Source organism: Thermobia domestica, chromosome 7, assembly GCF_964235325.1.
Source record: "Thermobia domestica chromosome 7, izTheDome1.hap1.1, whole genome shotgun sequence".
Lineage (NCBI taxonomy): Eukaryota > Metazoa > Arthropoda > Insecta > Zygentoma > Lepismatidae > Thermobia > Thermobia domestica.
In genome coordinates this window covers 62,903,758-62,923,331 of record NC_137460.1, presented here as the reverse complement: position 1 = coordinate 62,923,331, position 19,574 = coordinate 62,903,758, and the positions used below count along the sequence as shown (strand labels likewise).

Genomic DNA, 19,574 nt, shown 5'->3' with positions numbered 1-19,574 from the left:
TACTAATTCCTCTTATTTTAACCCAGCGAACCAGGTAATTAATGCTAGTTTTTACTATGCATAAATTGACCTGCGCCTATAATAAAACTTAAGAATAATTTAATATTTTCGCCTAGAAGTTTATGCAACCCGTGATTCTTCAAACCTTTTTAAGTTTGCATATTAGCGTTACGCGAAGCGCACATTTATGAATAAATGTAATAGAGATAGCCATTGTTACCCGTGAAGATGTTAATGGATCGACTTCATTAACGAGCTCAGCCGAGATAATCGTCGCTCCATTGAAAAAAAAAAATCGTATGCATTAAAAAGTAATTGTGTGGAGTAACGGACGTAAGTACTAACATTACAATCTTATAAGATCGCTGGGAGATCGCGATGGCTGTGATGGCGCGTTCACCACTGGTGAGTCGAGTCTCTAGTTCGATCTCAGCTCGCACAAAGTAGGCTTTGTTGTGGACAAATACCATGTGTGTAGTTTCTTCCCACTTTTTTTTCATTCCTTCTTATCACCGCCTCCTTTAGCGTACAAAGCATAAGTGTGGAACATAATATTGAAAGATTTCATTTCATTTTTATAAGATCTACTACCGTGATCCTAATAAGGGATAGTTTGGAACATTTTGAAATTAATAAATTAATACAGATACTAAGGTTATTCAAGTGGTCCGTTCAGTACAACAAAGATCCTGAAAAATTGTGTATACAAAGAATTGACCTGACTCTCGTACATAAAGATATCACAGAAAGGACTCATGGTTACTTATTTACACTAAGAGGCAAAATGAAAACACTTACAACAAATATTACAATTATATTTTTTTAAACATTTTTCAATGTGTATATATACAAAGATTTTTTTCCTCATCTTTTCTTTCAAAATCTGTCCAAATAATATATAGGTGTATATATATATATAGATGTTCTTTTCATTTACTTATTAAGCACTTCGACAGGGTATTGACAGCAGCTCAGATGAAAGGGATTCTTTCGCCAAATAACTATGAACATTTACCTGGACTTTTTGGTTAAATATAACACGCACATAATTCGTGAAAAATTCGTATCGGTACATTGGAGATCATTAACAGTTTTTAACTTTAAAAAAATTACAATGCATAGTATATCTCACTACCCAACGAAAAAAAAAATGCATGGTCTAACTTAGTGAAATTAAAAAATATAAATCTTATTCTACGCTACTCACAATATTCTGCCGTAACGTCCAATTGTCCATTACATAAATATATAGGCAAGATTATACAATTTGGCTTAGTTTTGAAATAACTTAGTTCTTATAATAGTTAGACATATTTCCCTTGTTGGGAGATGTCTGCCCTTGTTTTAATATGCCAGGCAAATTGAAATATAAATTTTCTATATTTAATGGATGGTCATTACAAGATTATTTCATCCTTTTTTTTTTTTTTTACACAATTCAATCGGCAACAAATCTATACTAAAAAAAAAAAAAAAAAAATCAGACACTTTAAACTCAAGACTCTAACAAATTCAAAGTTTTCATTTGCATCTACGGAATTTATACTAATGGGGGGGGGGGGAATCCTTTTGGGAGGAGATTTGTTCTACGTTTGCATTTCTATAGGCGATTAGGGATATACAATACAATAATCCTTTGCGAAGTAAATTGATAACCACCTTTGACGCTAATTTAAAAAAAAAATATATTTAAAATACACTATATTACATATAATTAGTATTTAAGAAAATGTTCTATTTGCTACTAAAGAGTTTCCAATACGTAAATATTTATTGCTTCAAGACTTTTTTTAAATGCGTTTTCTTGTTCTATTTCTATTCTATGAAGATTGGAAGAAAACTGTAATACTGAACGGAAATAGTAACCCTATAAACATGTGAGCGGGAAGGCGTTTATTGCATGGGAGATTACTTGCAATCAGTCTTATGGATATATTTTCTTACACAATGATCTCCAAACAAACAAAACCCTTTACGAAAAGCAACATTTTTGACAATATATAATTAATAACTTTCTGACAAAGAAATGTGAATGATTTTATATTATATTACGCATAGGGTGGGCACAAAAACAGTCCCTGATTTCAAGATATCATAAAATTAATAAGTATGAGGTATTTTGAAAAAAAAAAAAAAAAAATGGAAGGACAATTATCTCAAAATATTTTTATATCTTTCTTTTCAGAATCGCTGGTTCAGACTTAGGCACCTAGAGGACAGTGCAGCGTGCATTTAAACGGAAGTTCGATGTTGCTCCACCTACATCTAAATCTATTGTGAAGTGGCATAAAACATTTGTTGAGACATAAGATGTGGATCTAGAGCTTATCGTGGGATCCCAATCAAATGTTTCCACCGGGAACCGAACCCAGGTCTCCCACGCGTACGATAACCGCTTAACCACAAGGGATTTCACGTTAAGACAGAGTGCATTTGTGATAAAAGAAAACGATATTCTGGCCAACCCTCCGTCTCTCAGGATATTGTGGATCATGTGAGAGAAGCCTTGTACGTAGCCCAAGGAAATCAATACAACAAGCTAGCAGGCAGTCACAAGTCCCACAACCAACCATCTGTGGGACCTGTGGAAACTGCATCACAATGGATACGCTTCAGGATGTGTGGTTGAAGCTCGATCGCACATCGAGCGTTCGTGACTAATTAAAATAATCAAAAACTATTTGAGTTTAAAAATCTGAGCAGGATAGTCCTTTCCGTATTGAAGTTATGTCCTTTCGAAATCAGCGACTGTTTTGTGGAGTGTTTCACCCTGTATATATAAGTACCAGAATTTAACATTAAATAAAAATACACCATTAACCCACAAATCCCCAGCATATCACAGGTGTCACATTGATTTCCTGTTGACCTTATAAAGTTAGTTTCAAACGTTTTACACAAATACCCATTGTACTTTATAAGCTACACATAAACCTTTGTAGCAAGCTTTGTTTCGTTCCTTTTTTTCAGATTTTAGCAATTTTATTCAGCTTTTCTTGTCAGTAGCTGCATGTGGCTCATGGAGTTCTCGAGCGCCTTTCAGCTTCCGGATATATTTTATTTATTCCTATGATAAGTAAGTATTTAACTCCCTAATAATTTATTTTTCCTATATCTAAAGGGATCAATAATTACTGTGGTAAAATAGTAATTGTTCATGTACTAAATTAAAGTTGTAAACTACGTCTGTTCCTCGCTGAGTCACAAGTGTCACATTGGGTTTCCAATTCATTCAAAAACACTTTTTGGACATATCTGTTATCTAAGACCCTCATTTAGTGAACCATGGAAGTTTTGTTCAAAAATTCTTACTTGAACAATGTTTGGGTTTTTGTGGGTTAATATTTAAAATTTTAAAAAGTGTAATTAGGAAGTTAGCAATTAAGTTTGAAAGGTTTACAATTAATGTTAAAAAAGAATGAGATAATATATAGTGTTGTTAGTGGTTAGAGCGTTGAACTCACGTCCGCGTGTCCGGGGTTCGATTCCCAGTCCGTGCACCCCAATTTTAGGCATCCACCCTGCGTCGTGTGGAAAACTGGGGAGCCATATGAATAAAAGACGTGACAGCCACTAGGTCCAGAAGCCTCCTGATACGTCTGTTAGAGGAAGGGCAACGCAATGCACTTACCACGTGTTCGTTGCTAGGTTTGATGTAGTTCTGCCAGTCAATAACAGATGGCGTTGGAGCAGGCTAAAATCCACAAAGGACTGTCATGCTAGTGGTTATTGGTTAATATACATAGTATATTACGCTACACTGAAAGCTCGAATTTTATAGATTTTGGTTGTCAGAAAACTCCCTGTTCACTTTATGAACAAGATCAGTTCTCTAATTGAAAATGCAATTATAACTTTAAAATTATATCTATTATGCCGAAAGAAGAAAAAAAATCTACAAATATAAATTTAATGCATGTTTAACACTAAATCAGGGTATATTTTGTTTCTATTATACCACTTGTCCGGAAAGAGAATCGAACTGTAGATCACGCCTACCAAAGATGAACATACCAACCTCTCGGCTAGACGGGGTTCAATATATTACATTCTCTGAAGTACCATTGTGGATATAAATATTACAGAAACGTAAACGCGGTTTTCAAAATTTAAAGAAATTATCTTGTCTTTTTTTTTTTTTTTTTTTTTTTTTTTTTTTAATTTATGAGTGGGAAGCGTTCACTATAAAATTTCCTATGGATTATATTGCTAAGGATTTTTGCTTTCCCCTTAGTTGAATCACTACAGAAATTCTAATACATTAACTTAAAGTAATATATGCAAAGGTTATTTACATTAACATACTGATATGTTGCAGCAAATAAACAAAAGCTTTCAATAATTCTTAATACAATGTAAAATCATATTTCCTAATAATCAGCATGTAATCTTTTAGAATAATACACACATGGACAAATTATTAGCAAGATTGACTATTCAGGACGAGAAACGGTATTAGTTCCATCTACAATAACTGTAGTCTCTGTGATATCCCTACTGTTTCACTTATGCTTCATGATATTCTCAGATCTGTTTTCAGTCCTCATGGTGCAAATCACAATACATTTTAAACATTTATACTGTTGTTATTGTGCGAGAAGTGAAACCTTTATATTTATTTAGTTCTTTCATACTAGGAGTTATGACAATTTTTCTTTGCCTACCTTATCTCCTGGTTTACTAAATACATTATACACAACACTGATCATCGGTATATAGTCTTCCAAGTTGAAGTTCGAGAAGGCTACTATCAAAATTAGGAATGCAAATACCAGTGGCTTCCGTACTAGAACATGACAGAAACTTGTGAAAAATAGGCAAGACACAAACTATTTCTCTTTTCAAACAGACAAAGTTGGAGTGTTAGTGACATCAAGAAATAAAATTCAGTTTGAAAACACAATTTTGCAGGTAGCGGTTCGTGTGTTAATAGTGTTGTGAAAGAACTTAAGAGCACCTAAGCCCAACGGAAGAAAAAGTGTGACCTTAAAACTAGATGCAACAATAGTTCCTGATCAACTTTTACTACGGAAAGAATTTCAGAACAGCAAGTACCGTGACAACAATAACATTTCAAGAAGTGTGCAGAGATGATGACTTGAAATTGGCTTAAAGGGATCGCGGTCCAGTAACAAACAAAAATTTATCTCAGCTGTGATGAAGAATCGGCGTTACTGGACTAAGTTATACCCCAGCTAGACCATTCAACAATGTAGAAAGGTAAATAAATACAGTACATCTATTTTAAAAAGCCAATAACATACAGGGTAGGAATCAGAAGTAATAAGACTCACTTTATACTGACGCGTGCGCACCTTGCAGCGAGCTCCGCTTGACAGCGATGGTGGTGGTGGGTGTTGGCTTCACAGCGCAACGCGGGTCAGTTGGCTCCCAGCTTTCGGAGCGGTAGCATCGGCCTTAACAGTAGCCCCTATACGGTGGTGCGTGACACGGCGATATGGAAAGTTCGTTAGAGCAACGCTATGCGATCAAATTTTGCTTCCGGTTGGACAAGTCTCCTTCCGAAACGTTCACTATGCTTCAACAGGCGTTTGGGACTGAGTGTCTGTCCCATTCTCAAGACAAAAAGTGGCACAAGGCTTTTCGTGAGGGCCGGGAAGAGGTGATTGACGAACCCCAATCTGGACGCACGTCGTCGGTCCGTACTGACGTGAATGTGCAGCGAGTGCGTGAGTTTTTGAACACGAACCGGCGTTTGAGTCTCTACCAAGTAGCAGAAGCCTTGAACTTATCGGAGACAACGGTACAACGCATTGTTACCGAGGACTTGCACATGCGGAAAGTCGGCGCGAAACTTGTGCCGAGAGTTATGACTGAAGAACAGAAACGGAACCGAGTACTCCGATGCGAAGAACTGCTGCAATGTGCGAAGACGATCCTGCCTTTCTCGAAAAAGTGATAACCGGTGACGAAACTTAGACTTTTCAGTACGATCCAGAAACAAAACGACAAAGCGCTGAGTGGCACATCTCAAACTCACCCCGTCCCAAGAAAGCGTGGATGAGCAAATCGAAGACTAAGACCATGCTCATCGCCTTTTTCGGAGTGACGGGGATCGTCCACTACGAGTTTGTCCCGCCCGGACAGATCGTGAGCGCTGCTTAGTACCAAGAAGTCCTGAAAAGGCTGAAAAGAAGCGTCGTGCGCAAGCGCAGGGGCATCAAGGACAGCACCACGATAACGTCCCCAGCCACACCGCCTTCATCGTCACCGATTACCTGGTCCGAGTCAACGTTCCTGTGGTACCCCAGCCTCCTTACAGTCCGGACTTGTCGCCTCCTGACTTCTTGTTTCCGCGCTTAAAATCAGCGCTGAAAGGAAAACGTTTCGACTCCATCGAGGGCATCAAAGCAAATATCAAGGCAGCCCTTGCAGCCATCCCGAAACAGGCTTTCGGGTAAGCCTTTGAGTCACGGAAAAGCAGCCTACAGAAGTGCATTGATGCACAAGGTGCCTATTTTGAAGACTATTAGTCAGCTGTACCGATCAGCTCAATAAATCTGTCTTTTTGAACGAAGGCTCATTACTTTTGAATCCTACCCTGTATAACCAATATACCAAAAATAAGATATAACAGGAAGGAATGATTTGTAAATGCGTATTTCAGATAATTCTCAGTTTTTATTTTAGTTCACGAATACATGAAACAAATATAACGTATCTTTATTTAGGTGCTGTTCAATGATCGAGCGATCAATGAAGAGAAAAAAAAAGACTGAAATATGAAAAGCGAACTTCAGCAGAAGCTCTGGAAAAAGAATGGCGAATGAATTATATAATAAGTAAAATATCTTACTAAAGTGAGGGTCCGGAGTTGTTTCGGCATATGGACCAGGCAAAATCCACGTTGTGGAAGAAATATGAACAGTGAAAAACATAAGGAGGCCATCAGAGACTGTGTGGTGCCAAAAATAAATGAGTGATTTCCAACTGGTGACTAAATATTGACGCACGATGGTGCACCATATCATCGATCAAAAGTTGTGACTGAGGCAATTGTTTCGAGGGGCTATTTCTGTGTTCAACAACAGAGAACTAACCGACATAAACACTAACCATCATGAAACAGTCCAATTACGAACCCTATCGAGTTATTGTAACAAGTACTGACAATATCGAAGCTAAATGTCCTATGGCAAAAACTTAATAAAACACATCCTTATCATTTAGAGATTATTATTATTATTATTATTTTCAAATTTATGCAAAAAATTTGAAGGTGTTGAACTTAGAACGGCAGTTAAGTGTTCGATTGATCGCAGATTGCGTAGGAACTGATAAAATGATTGTGACCACTACCATGACCGAGGATTTGCAGATGAGAAAATTCTGTGCTAAATTCGTTCTGAAAGTTTTGACAAAATATCCAAAGGCAAAACCATGTGCTTGTTAACGAAGATCTTTTGCAGCGAGTTCACACTGATGTTTGAATAATGTGATGTTTTTAATAATTTTGTTCTCCGAATATGGTCTCATTACTTTTTATACAAACCCTGTATAATATAAATAACTAGTCCTATATGTATTTAGATTTAGAGAAATAAACGTCTATATAAGAACTGGAACTCTGACGTGAGCACACTGATTCCCTACGAGAAAGGAACAAGAAACACGACATAAACTCTCTGACGTGAGAACATCGGTTAAAAAAAAAAAAAAAAAAAAAAATATTGCTTAGTATCTTTTATTTCCAGGAGCTACAAGTATACTTATTCAGAAGGCGATCATTTGACATCATTTGGTACCGAAACTTGTTTCACTAATGTAGCAGAATATGAAGTTCATTCTTTCCTCATTACGAATGCAATAAAGGTAAAAATCACAAGTTAATACTGTTTGTAACTTGGTCATTTCTTTTTGTAATTTCACACGAAATGTACAAGTTCAGAGAAAAAGTTTCTCTAAAGTGGTTTTTAAAACTAACGATTCTTGCAAAACTCGACAGCCAACAGTGCAGCCTAGTAATTAATTATAATAGTAAAAACAAACTTTTCCGAGGGGAAACCACAACTAGTAATGTTCTGTTATGAATTTGTATAACTTTTGTCAAAATAGTTTATTTGAAGGTACGTTATATTATATATATATATATATAAACCCCGATTATAGCACTTTCCATAATTATTGTCTACAACGAAAGTTGTAACAGAAAATAAGACTGGAGGTCCTAGTCTGAGTCTTCAGGAAAGTAACACTTCATTAATTCGTGGTACGGCAATAAAACTGACAATACTGTAAATCAATGTTCGTGGAAAAAATGATAATCTGATATGTAAAGATAAATCGTAACGACTATAGCTATCAGTGTGTTAAATTTTGAGGATCAGCTAAGCCAAACCTATTAGAATGTAATGATTAGTACGAACGATAAGAGCGTGCGTTATCTAGCTACTCATGTTTTAAACTTCAAAAGTGGTCTTCCAGATCAAGAGGATACTGCAAACTACTTTACCTTGCTGTAAACTCAGAAAGGCGGAAGTAACGTTCGAGACGTCCCCTGTGTACGGTCTAAATAAATAAAAATCACGTTTAGTACTTCGAGTTTTACATTAAATGCATAAAGATTTATTTTTATTTAAGTTTGTTTATATAAGTGAATAGTTTTCGATATCTGGGTAGTATTCTTAGTAATAACATGAAGTGCGAACGTGAAATAAAAGCAAGGTTAGGAATGGCGAAAGAAGCCTTTTGGAGGAAGAAAAGTCTGTTTTGTAGGACCTTGAATAAAGAGTTGAGAAAAAGACTCATAAAATGCTTCGTGTGGAGTGTTGTACTGTATGGGGCGGAAACGTGGACATTACGTAAAGGTGATGAAAATCGACTGGAAGCCTTCGAAATGTGGGTGTGGAGAAGACTGGAAAGAATTAGTTGGGTCGAGCGGAAAACGAATGAGAGAGTGTTAGAAATGGTGGGTGAGAAAGAAGACTTTTAGATATTATTAGGAAGAGGAAGAGAAACTGGTTGGGACATTGCCTAAGAAGAGATTGTATCATGAGGAAAGTCCTACAGGGTATGGTGGCGGGAAAGAGAGGGGGGGGGGCGAAGGAGACTACAATTAATGGATGATATAAAAACAGAAAGATCATACGCGAAGACGAAGAAGTTAGCGGAGGACCGTGGAGCATGGAAGCTTCTCAGCTGCGGCACGTGACCTGCCAATAAAGGCAGAATACCTATGATGATGATGATGATATAAGACACTGGTTTGTATAGATATGTATATCTATTATATTAAAAATATAAAGACTACTAGGAAATACAAAATTCGTGTTTCCTTAAAGTATAAACAAAAATGGTTGTAAAGATATTTTTGTGATCGATCTCACAAGACATGAAATGAAATTAAATTTTTCAGTTTAACGTCTCACGCTTATGCCTTTCAGACTAAAGGAAACGATGACTGAAGCAAGTGAATGATAATGGAAGAATTGGTGGAATGAGAAAGTGGGAAGAAACGGGAGTACCCGAGCGGACACGATGTTGTCCACCACAAACCATCTCACAATACATTTAGGCAAAGATGATGTATCTCAGTGGCAAGCAATATATACTGAAAATACACACCCGTCCATGTAAAAAGAACGCCAACAGCATTTTGAAGTGTAGTTAAATGTTACCTTATTTGTGTATATAATAACACTTTTTATAACGCTTACTAAATATATTTATATCAAAGTACAAATTATACATTACAAACGTTGAACATGAACTATTACGAACGGAGAATTTGTAATAAACTATTGTCCTGAAGAAAGAAAAAAAAAAGTAACACTGACGTAAAAACAATTTCCGACGAGAAATGAACAAGAAAACGCAACGTAATCTCTATCTCTGGCGTGAAAATATTGGTTATCAACGAGAAATGAAGAAGAAAGCGCAACGTAACCTCTCTGACGTAAGAACATTGGTTTCCAACGAGAAATTATCAATGAAAACGCAATGTACATATGCATACTACAAAACACTAAAGAAACTGTATAAATGTACAGTCAATCTGAAAAGCACAAGCTGAAAATTTTTGAATAATCCAAGTCAAATATGAGTTTTAGAACAAAAATTTTACATTGATATCACTGGAATGTATAATAAATAAACATACACTAGTAAACAGCCTAGACGTCAAGTACCATGTGCTTTCCTTTCTAACAACGCTAATCAATTACTTCATACAAGCATACTAGTTATTTGCTCACCTCCTAATAAACATTCTACTTGCCTTAGTTTTTAAACAAACGCAAAATAAATACGTAAACACTACATTTTTTCTTTCTTGTTCTAAACCTAATTTCACAGAACGCCTGGCATATAAGTAAACACACACGGCACATAAGAACAACGTAATGTCCTTTGCTTATTATTATTTTTTAATACTAAAAATAAATCACACATGTACATAAAATTTACAATGTACAACGCTACTGACGAAGAAATTTGAAGGACGCCTTACTTTGTTTGTTATCAAATTTACAAAATACAAAGAAATGAAGCTAGAAATCACACAAACTGTTTCTGTGTAAATAACATATCACGATCCTTTGCAAAGATTTTTTCTACAGTATATTTATGTGCAATGTTCATTGTAATTTTAAATTTAAAAAGAAGAACAACGATCATATGCAGCAAATTTTGTCTTTTTTTTTTTCACATATTCCGACATTACAAAAATTAAAACTTAATTTTTGTCGATTTCAAGGAAGGTAAAGTATTTTTTTTTTTAAATAGTGTCTTTTATATTAAAAGAAAACTGAGACTGGTCAAATATTTATATATGAATACGGCGTTGCACCTAGAAGAAACAAAATGCACAACAATGAATACTTTTGTACTAGAATCAGCCGCGCGTTTTGGCAAATGCTCACTACTACCATTTTACACACACATATATGTATTTCTTTTAATTAATATTCCTTTGATGTTTCGTTTGTACTCCGAGTGATAAACTCCCATAACTAAACACTAAAACAGCATTTATGTACAAAAAATATCACTTCCTGAGTTACATATATTTATATATATATATTCTTCTTACGTACAGAACACATGTGTTATGGTAACCACAATCCAGAGCTGCAAATTAACCACTTTGATGGGAGAGGGGGGAGGGAAAAAATAAATGTACATGCAGAAAGACCAAATCATCATGAGCTGGTCAGTCCTCCAATGTATAAGCACTTTCTTATTATTAAGTCCAGATGGCGTGTGACCCTGAATATTATCGTCTGTTATGCAGCCATTACAGTATGACTGAAAGTGTGAGATCTATATGCTAATTATAAAAGCAGGAAAAAAAAAACAATAAGAAATACATACAAGTCCGAAAAACAACAACAATAACAAAAAAAGAAGGCTTTGTCTCTGTCTCTCATTACCGCCAACGTTTTTTTCCATCCATTTTATCATCTGCTGCTGCTTGTTTACAAAGAAGCAATACTGTTTCCTTTTTATTATCCTCGTCAAAGTCCTTTTTGCTTATTTTCTATCACAAGAAGTAGGGTGTGGTTGTTCGGGGTGGAATTACTCTTTCGGAATCCGGAACAGCTTTAAATAGTTTTGCTTCTCTATTATCGATGTCCTTAAAATCCAAAATAGATGCAATATTGCCACATCGATAACAATAATTTGGAGCAGACCATACTGTTACTAGTTTGTCATCAAACATATATTTATAACCTGTGGATAATAAATAAAAATGTTTATAAACATTGAATCTATAATGGTACTTTCATTATAATATATTTAAGAATATTCATTACAAAATATATGTGAGTATATATTTAAGAAACGGCACAGCATTACTGGGAGCAGTATAAAGCTGATTGTGAGTAACTCACGCTATATGATACTTTACTAAATTTTGTTCTTAATGTAAATTACATATATAATGCATAAATGTTCCTGTTCATGTATTTCATATACTTTTTCCTGTTAATATCTTATGCAATATTATAAATTTCTATTATTGTTTCGTGTATTTTCTGTGTATATGGAAATATCCTGTATATTTTCAAATTCAATATCTTACATAGTATACTAAACATATATTATTGTTTTGAGAGTTTTCTGTGTATATGTAAAATATTCTATTCATATTTTTCCTACTTATCTACATTAAGTAGCTAATTATTCTGTATTTCAATTAGTTTTTCTGTATTTGTGTATCTGTTTGCTTCGTGCATTGATGGATATTTAGTAATGACTATGTCTTTCCTTTTCTTGTACAGGATGTTTCAAAACAACACCGACAACGTTTGGGAAGTGATTCCTGACACCAAGATAAGACAAAAAGTATAGACCAACCTGGGTAGGGCCGGCTCGTCCATATCTATCTAGGCGGCTGCCTAGGGCGGAATGGCAGGCATTATTTTCACGTGCAGTTTATCAACATTAGCCAAAATGTACGTCCGCCAGCGCCCTACACATTTAGGAAGAGGAAGTTAATGAAAAGTGGGCTCACCAAAGATCGATTACTGCTCACTTATATAAAAGTGGGGGAACATGTATCTGGCCGCAGTACGGTGCCGTGTTTCCACTGTTCATTCTATGACTAAAGAAGATCTACATTATCTGAATATCCAGACTCCGGATGCTCGCAGAACTGGAAGCCCTACTTCAAGAATTATCCCTTCACATTCCTTCCCGTGTAGTGCCAATTACCCACCTCTTCCACCTTTCCCGCCCTAGACTGTCTATTATTCAAAAGGCCTTCTTTCACAGAGCACAAATTTATATAATCAGATAACCACTGACGTGGACATTTTTAGGTTAATCAGCTTTTTACAGAATAATTACACAATTTAATTCATAATAACTAAAAATGAATTAAGAAACTTCATCTTTGCTTTGTCTTTTTTATTATTTTTATTTTTTTAATTGTTAATATAAGTTTATTATGTTTCCCTGTGTAAATGTAAATGGCACTCGTTATGCTGTATCTGATTCTCTGTTGAAATAAATAAATGAAATAAAAATAGACCCGACAGTCCTAGTGAAAGAATTTGCAAGTATGAAAGCAAGGGAAGTACCGTTAAGGTTCTAAATAATGTTGCTCAATTTATCTCACAGTGAGTGAGAGACTTATGTAAGTATTAAAATGTACTAAATGTACTATCCCAACATCAGGTACATGTTGTTTTTACACTGATGCAAATATAACTTATTTTTCTGTGATATTTGTTGAATGTAGATAAAGCTACTCCAATCAAAAAAATTATATGTAAACGTAAACTTTGTATTACTAGTTTAGACTAGTTATTAATGTATAAATCGTTCAAAATACAAAGCTGTTTACAGTATAGCTCTTAACGTTTGATTTCCTTAAACAGGGAAAAATTAAATTTTTGGACACATTGCAGTCACTAATTACGTTTTCTATTAAATATTTTTTAGAAAGAATTACAACCATCTTTTGTTTTATATTTACAATGGACATCGACATGGTTTAAACTACAATAAAACTTTAATTTCCTGTCGCCCTGTGGTTATATTAGAAAACTTCATTCCAAATATCACAGCAATTAAAATGTTTTAACACAGCCACATACAAAAAATAAAAGTTCTGTGCCTGGACCCCAAAGTATGGATTCGGTGTAGTTTGTTACAGAGAATCCAAATTTCGAAACCCCAGGACGATCGATTGTGTCAATTTTATTATGGGCAAAAAACTTTAGCGATTTTAGATACGAAGGACACGTAACACAGTCATATATAAAATAATTTAAAAAAAAAAAAAATTAAAAATAAAAAAAAATCTGTGCGGCGTACCTCAGGGTATAGATTCGATGTATTTTGTTACACAGAATCCAAATTTCGAAACCCCAACACGGTCGACCACGTCAATTTGGTTTTATGGGCAAAAAACGTATGTGCTGTATTACGTACCAAAATTCGTTGGTTTATCGCCCCCCCCCCCCAAAAAAAAAGACAGGGTCGATTATCTTTGGAGTTCGAAATTTGGATTCTGCGTAACAAAATACATCGAATCTATACCCTGGGATCCGGTGCACAGAACTTTTTTTTTTTTTTTTGTGTGTGTGTGTGGCTGTGTAATTGGATTATACTCATTTCTAATACCATACAGAGGCATTGGGGGTAAGTTTTATTTTATTTATTGCTTAAACAAATGGTAACAATGTGATGATGTGAAAATGTCAGGGGTGTCAACGTTTCACTTTGGTTTGGGGAAGCAGGAGATTATGGGGGTGCAGATATGTTTTTCGTCTAGGGCATAAATATCCTAGAGCCGCCCCTGAACCTGGGTGCACAAATGCTTCCTTTCGGAGTTATAGGCTCCCGAAAAAAAAATAATAAAAAATAAAGGTCTATAGCTCTAAAACTATGAGACCTACCGTAGTCGGATCAATATTTCACTTAGCAACTAGTACGTGTCCTATCCAAATATCGACGTTTCAGAATTCTACAGTACTTCCACAACCATTTTTATGGAGGCAGTTGGTGAGTACTTCAAATTACATGTCCGTAACCAAACTCCCTCTATAAAAATTGTTGCGTGAGTACCTTCGGATTCTGAAGCTTGGGTATTTGGATAGGGCGCATACTAGTTCCTAAGTGAAGTCTTGACCCGACTACGGTAGGTCCCACAGTCCTGGAACTATGGACCTTTAAAGTTAATTTTTTCATGTTTTCGGCAGCCCATAACTCCGAAAGGAAGAATTTGTACACTCAGGTTAGTCTATACTTTTTGTCTTATCTTGGTGTCAGGAATTACCTCCCAAACGTTGTCGGTGTTGTTTTGAAACACACTGTATCAATTATACTTTATTTCTGTTATCGTTTCTAGTATTGTTTTATTATTTTTTCTCTTTATTTTATTTCTCTCTTTTCAGCGTGTGACAAGTATTTCTGTTATCGTTTCTAGTATTGTTATTATTATTTTTTCTTTTTATTTTATTTCTCTCTTTTTAGTGTGTGACAAGTATTGCCACGCACATGTCTTTGGCGATTATATACATAACTAACATTATAAGAAATACCGGACGAATTCGTTATCAAATTATATTCCTACAAAACCATATTTATAGACACGCAACAATAATTTTGGATATGAGTGTACATAAATAGTATTGTACTGCCCCTTATTGTGAGCATTACCTCGTTGGGGCCAATGGAAAGTGAGTAAATAAAAAAAAAATAAATAATAATAAAAACATATGAAATATCATTGTAGTCTTATACAGAAAATTTATGATGTATATGTAACCAAATTCCAAACCCGTCACTTCTCGCAGAATCGACCAAGTCGGACAGTTTGAAGGGCTGACTTGTAACTACAGGCTCGGAGTACTACAGCACTAACGAGACTGTATTGTGAGTACGTATAATGGTTCCAAAAGTGAACCAGTTTTGCAAGGATACATCCCTGCACACTTCCACTCTAAATATTCTGTCCTATTCTTCAACACAGTTATAATGTGGTATATTTTGATAAAATTAACCAACGTTAGAAAAGTTAATGAAAAAATTAACAGGTTAATATTAATTTCAAAAGGAACAGATTAAAATTAAAATTAGCTGGCAATTCTCACTATTATGCAATAACATGTTAAGAATTGTCTTGAGTTCTGGAAGTTAATGTAACATGTAATGGATAAAATTAAGGGCACTGAAAAGTTAATGAATAATTATGGAAAGCTATTGTTTTCAAACAAAACTGAAGATAAATAAAAATAAAATAAAAATATTATAAAACTGAGGAAAAAATATAAATGAAAATTGTATGTTTATTTAATTTATTTTTGTGACTGGCAGTTCTACGAGAAACTCAGTTTTTAGATTAAAGTCTCACCAGGTGGTACAGTCAGCAGCAAAAAACTGCAACAGGAGCATGTAAGTTTATTGTCATACGACGAAGTCTTTTGTTACAAAACAAATGTGCAGGGGAGGACACCGAGGTTTCTCCTGGCGTGATTCGAGCCACTTGGACGTTATGTTGATTCCCTGCGCTGTTAGGCGTAGTTTCACAATAAACTTACATGCTCATGTTGCAGGTTTTTTGCTGCGGACTGTACATATAATAATCTCCAATAAGCCGTTACAAAGTACATGAGTTCATGCCCTAGACTTCAACACAAATTGAGGACAGTTTGGAAAAAGGGCCTGCATTACTACACTTCTGTAAGGAAACTACAAATCGTGAAGGTTTTGACAGAACAGTACTTGCAGAATATTAATTTCACATAGTTTAAAGAAAGAAAAAAAAAATATAAATTAAAAATTAACTGATAAATTTAATCATTATTTTTTAACAAGTTAGATACAAGGCTGGGATAAAGTAACACTCATCTATAATGTGCCCTGGGAAACCAAAAAGGATATATTCCTAGTATGATTTCGGCTTCATTATCTTTTAAAATTCTATTTAAGACAGTTTTTTCTACACAAAACATTGAACTCGACACATACAACGCCTCATCATATGTCTCAAAGTTTATAATAAAATTTTACCATGAACCGAAGGCAATCCCTGGGTTAAGATGTGAGTCCCATGGATTTCTGGTCTACTAAAGAGAACAATTCCCTCAGATCGCGTTGCTACATTCTAAGGCTTATGGAAAGCTTGTAAACAGGCGCTCCCTGTGTCGCGAAGACATCTTATTACAACAAAAGTGCAGGGCAATTGTCAAGAAACAAGATCAGTCTCGTTGAATCCAACAGGTTAGTACCAGGGCTTTTCAAAAATATTTCCTGTTCACTATAATTACATGGGCGCATGGGGGGGATAGTCCAAATTAACAAAAAATTGGCTACTTACCAATGAAACCTTCCTTGGAAAGTTTAAACACTTTTTTGACGTTTCGGAACTCTCAGCTGGTTTCTTCCTCAGTGACAAGGTGAAAAGGATTAAAGCGGAAAGGAGATAAAAGGAGTAAAACAAGGAATACATACCACTAAATAAAAGTAACGTACAAAATGGATCCTGAATTGAGCCGAACAGAATGAAAAAGGAATGAACTGAATCAAAGAGAACGCGATGTCTATGTTACGTCACTGTTGCCAGATTCAAAGTATGCATAAAAGGTAGGTACCCATGTTCGATCAATGTTGCCAGTATCAAGGTTCAATGCAGGTTTGTATTTATGAGTAACGGACTATTCTTTAATTTTCCGTTCTTTTTTTGTTTTTGTTGAACCTGTTACCTTAACCTGTTTTATATTGTGTGAATGTTGTTTCAAATGAAGCACCAAACCCGACAGGACTTCTTCTTGGTACTTTTTTGATTGTCTAACATGTTTTTAACACGCGTGTTAATATTGCGTTTCGTTTGGCCAATATATGAGGAATCACATTTGCATTGGACGTGGTAAATATCTGAATTATTTAATGGATCAATAAAATAGCTTTTAAATCCAGTGAGATGTTTTTGTAAACTTTTGGGGGGAATACTTGATGCAGGTATGTTATGCTTTGCAAATATATGTTGATTTTTTTTTTTTTATTTATTTATTTATAGTTGTGGAAAATAAGGAATTCCAATCCAAGTTTTTGACTCTTTGGAAGTTACTATTTTGGGGACTTGCAACGATCTACGTGTTTGATTAAACCATTTTTGTAAAATACCTAGCTTATAACCGTTTTCTTGTCCTATTTTATATATAAAAAAAAACTGTATTTCTTCATTAAGATCTTTTTTACGTTCACAAATTAATGCGAAAGAAGTTTTTTCCAAATATTGGCCTTGTACAGTGGTGGATGAGCCGACTGTTGATGTAAGTAGTGCCTGCATTAGGTTTTCGATATACTTTTGTTATAAACTTATTATGTGATCGGGTAATCAATAAGTCTAAAAATGAAAGACAGTTACCAGATTCACGTTCAAGGGTGAACTTCAGCCTAGGATGCTGATTGTTGAATTGTTCAAATATTTGTGCAACTGTATTTTCGTCACGAACAAGTAAAAAATGTCATCAGCATAACGGTAATATCTAATATATTTAAATTTATCGTGCTGTAAAATGGAGTTGAGTTGATTATAATTTAGCGTCCGTTTCAGCAGCGAGGCTATATGAGACGTGGACCTACTGATTAACGTGGAATCCGAACCACATGAGCTCCCGCCGGGAATCGAACCCGGGTCTCCCACGCCAAAGGCGCGTACGCTAACCGCTTAGCCACGGAAGAGCTCTGCTGTAAAATGGAAGTTTCAATCTGATTTAAAACAATATTGGACAATATTCGGGATAATGTGTTACCCATGGCTAAGCCATCATTCTGAGAGAAGTAATGATCTTCAAATTGGAATATATTGGTTGTTAAACAAACCTCAAGTAATTGTAATAAAAACCTGGTTTCATATGTAGGTGCACCATTTTGTAATAACCAGGATCGAGTTCTATTAATAGTAAGTTCCAGTGGTATGAACGGATACATATCAACACAGGTTATTAAGACGGTACAGTCGACAATTGATTCTTCTCCACTTTTAACTGACATTGAAAAAGATATTAAAATACATACATCTAGTCTTCCCATTATTTATGGTCTTCCGAAGGTGCACAAGCCCGACATTCCCCTTCACCCGATCGTATCAGGTTTTAATCATCCAGCTTTATTTACTATCTACATGGTTATATAAAAAACTTAATAGTTACAATAGTGGTTTCAAATATGTTGTGAAAAACAGTGTGGACGTTAAACAACAATTATCATCATTTGTAAATGCCAATACCATTTTACTTGCTTCCATAGACGTTGTTGATATGTATCCGTCCATACCACTGGAATTCACTATTAATAGTACTAGATCCTGGTTATTACAAAATGACGCATCTACATATGAAACCAATTTTTTATTACAATTACTTGAGGTTTGTTTAACAACCAATATATTCCAATTTGAAGATCATTACTTCTCTCAGAATGATGGCTTAGCCATGGGTAACACATTATCCCGAATATTGTCCAATATTGTTTTAAATCAGACTGAAACTTCCATTTTACAGCAGGATAAATTTAAATATATTAGATATTACCGTTATGCTGATGACATTTTATTACTTGTTCGTGACGAAAATACAGTTGCACAAATATTGGAACAAATCAACAATCAGCATCCTAGGCTGAAGTTCACCCTTGAACGTGAATCTGATAACTGTCTTTCATTTTTTGACTTATTGATTACCCGATCACATAATAAATTTATAACAAAAGTATATCGAAAACCTAATGCAGGCACTATTTACATACATCAACAGTCAGCTCATCCACCACTGTACAAGGCCAATATTTGGAAGAACTTCTTTCGCAGAGCATTATTAATTTGTGACCGTCAGAAAGATCTTAATGAAGAAATACAGTTTTTTTTTTTATATATAAAATAGGACAAGAAAACGGTTATAAGCTAGGTATTTTACAAAAATGGTTTAATCAAACACGTAGATCGTTGCAAGTCCCCAAAATAGTAACTTCCAAAGAGTCAAAAACTTGGATTGGAATTCCTTATTTTCCACAACTATAAATAAATAAATAAAAAAAAAAAATCAACATATATTTGCAAAGCATAACATACCTGCATCAAGTATTCCCCCCAAAAGTTTACA

General features: G+C 34.9%; 1 protein-coding gene across 1 annotated transcript in view; it reads right to left on the bottom strand.

Annotated features, from left to right (window-relative positions):
- Positions 1-799: 799 nt before the first annotated feature.
- Positions 800-19,574, bottom strand: part of PpV (Protein phosphatase V) — a 52,385-nt gene continuing 33,610 nt past the window's right edge. The window contains exon 7 of the mRNA XM_081764787.1: positions 800-11,691. Coding sequence (XP_081620913.1) covers positions 11,501-11,691 — 191 coding nt within the window. The 3' untranslated portion in view covers positions 800-11,500. The remainder of the gene's footprint in view (positions 11,692-19,574) is intronic.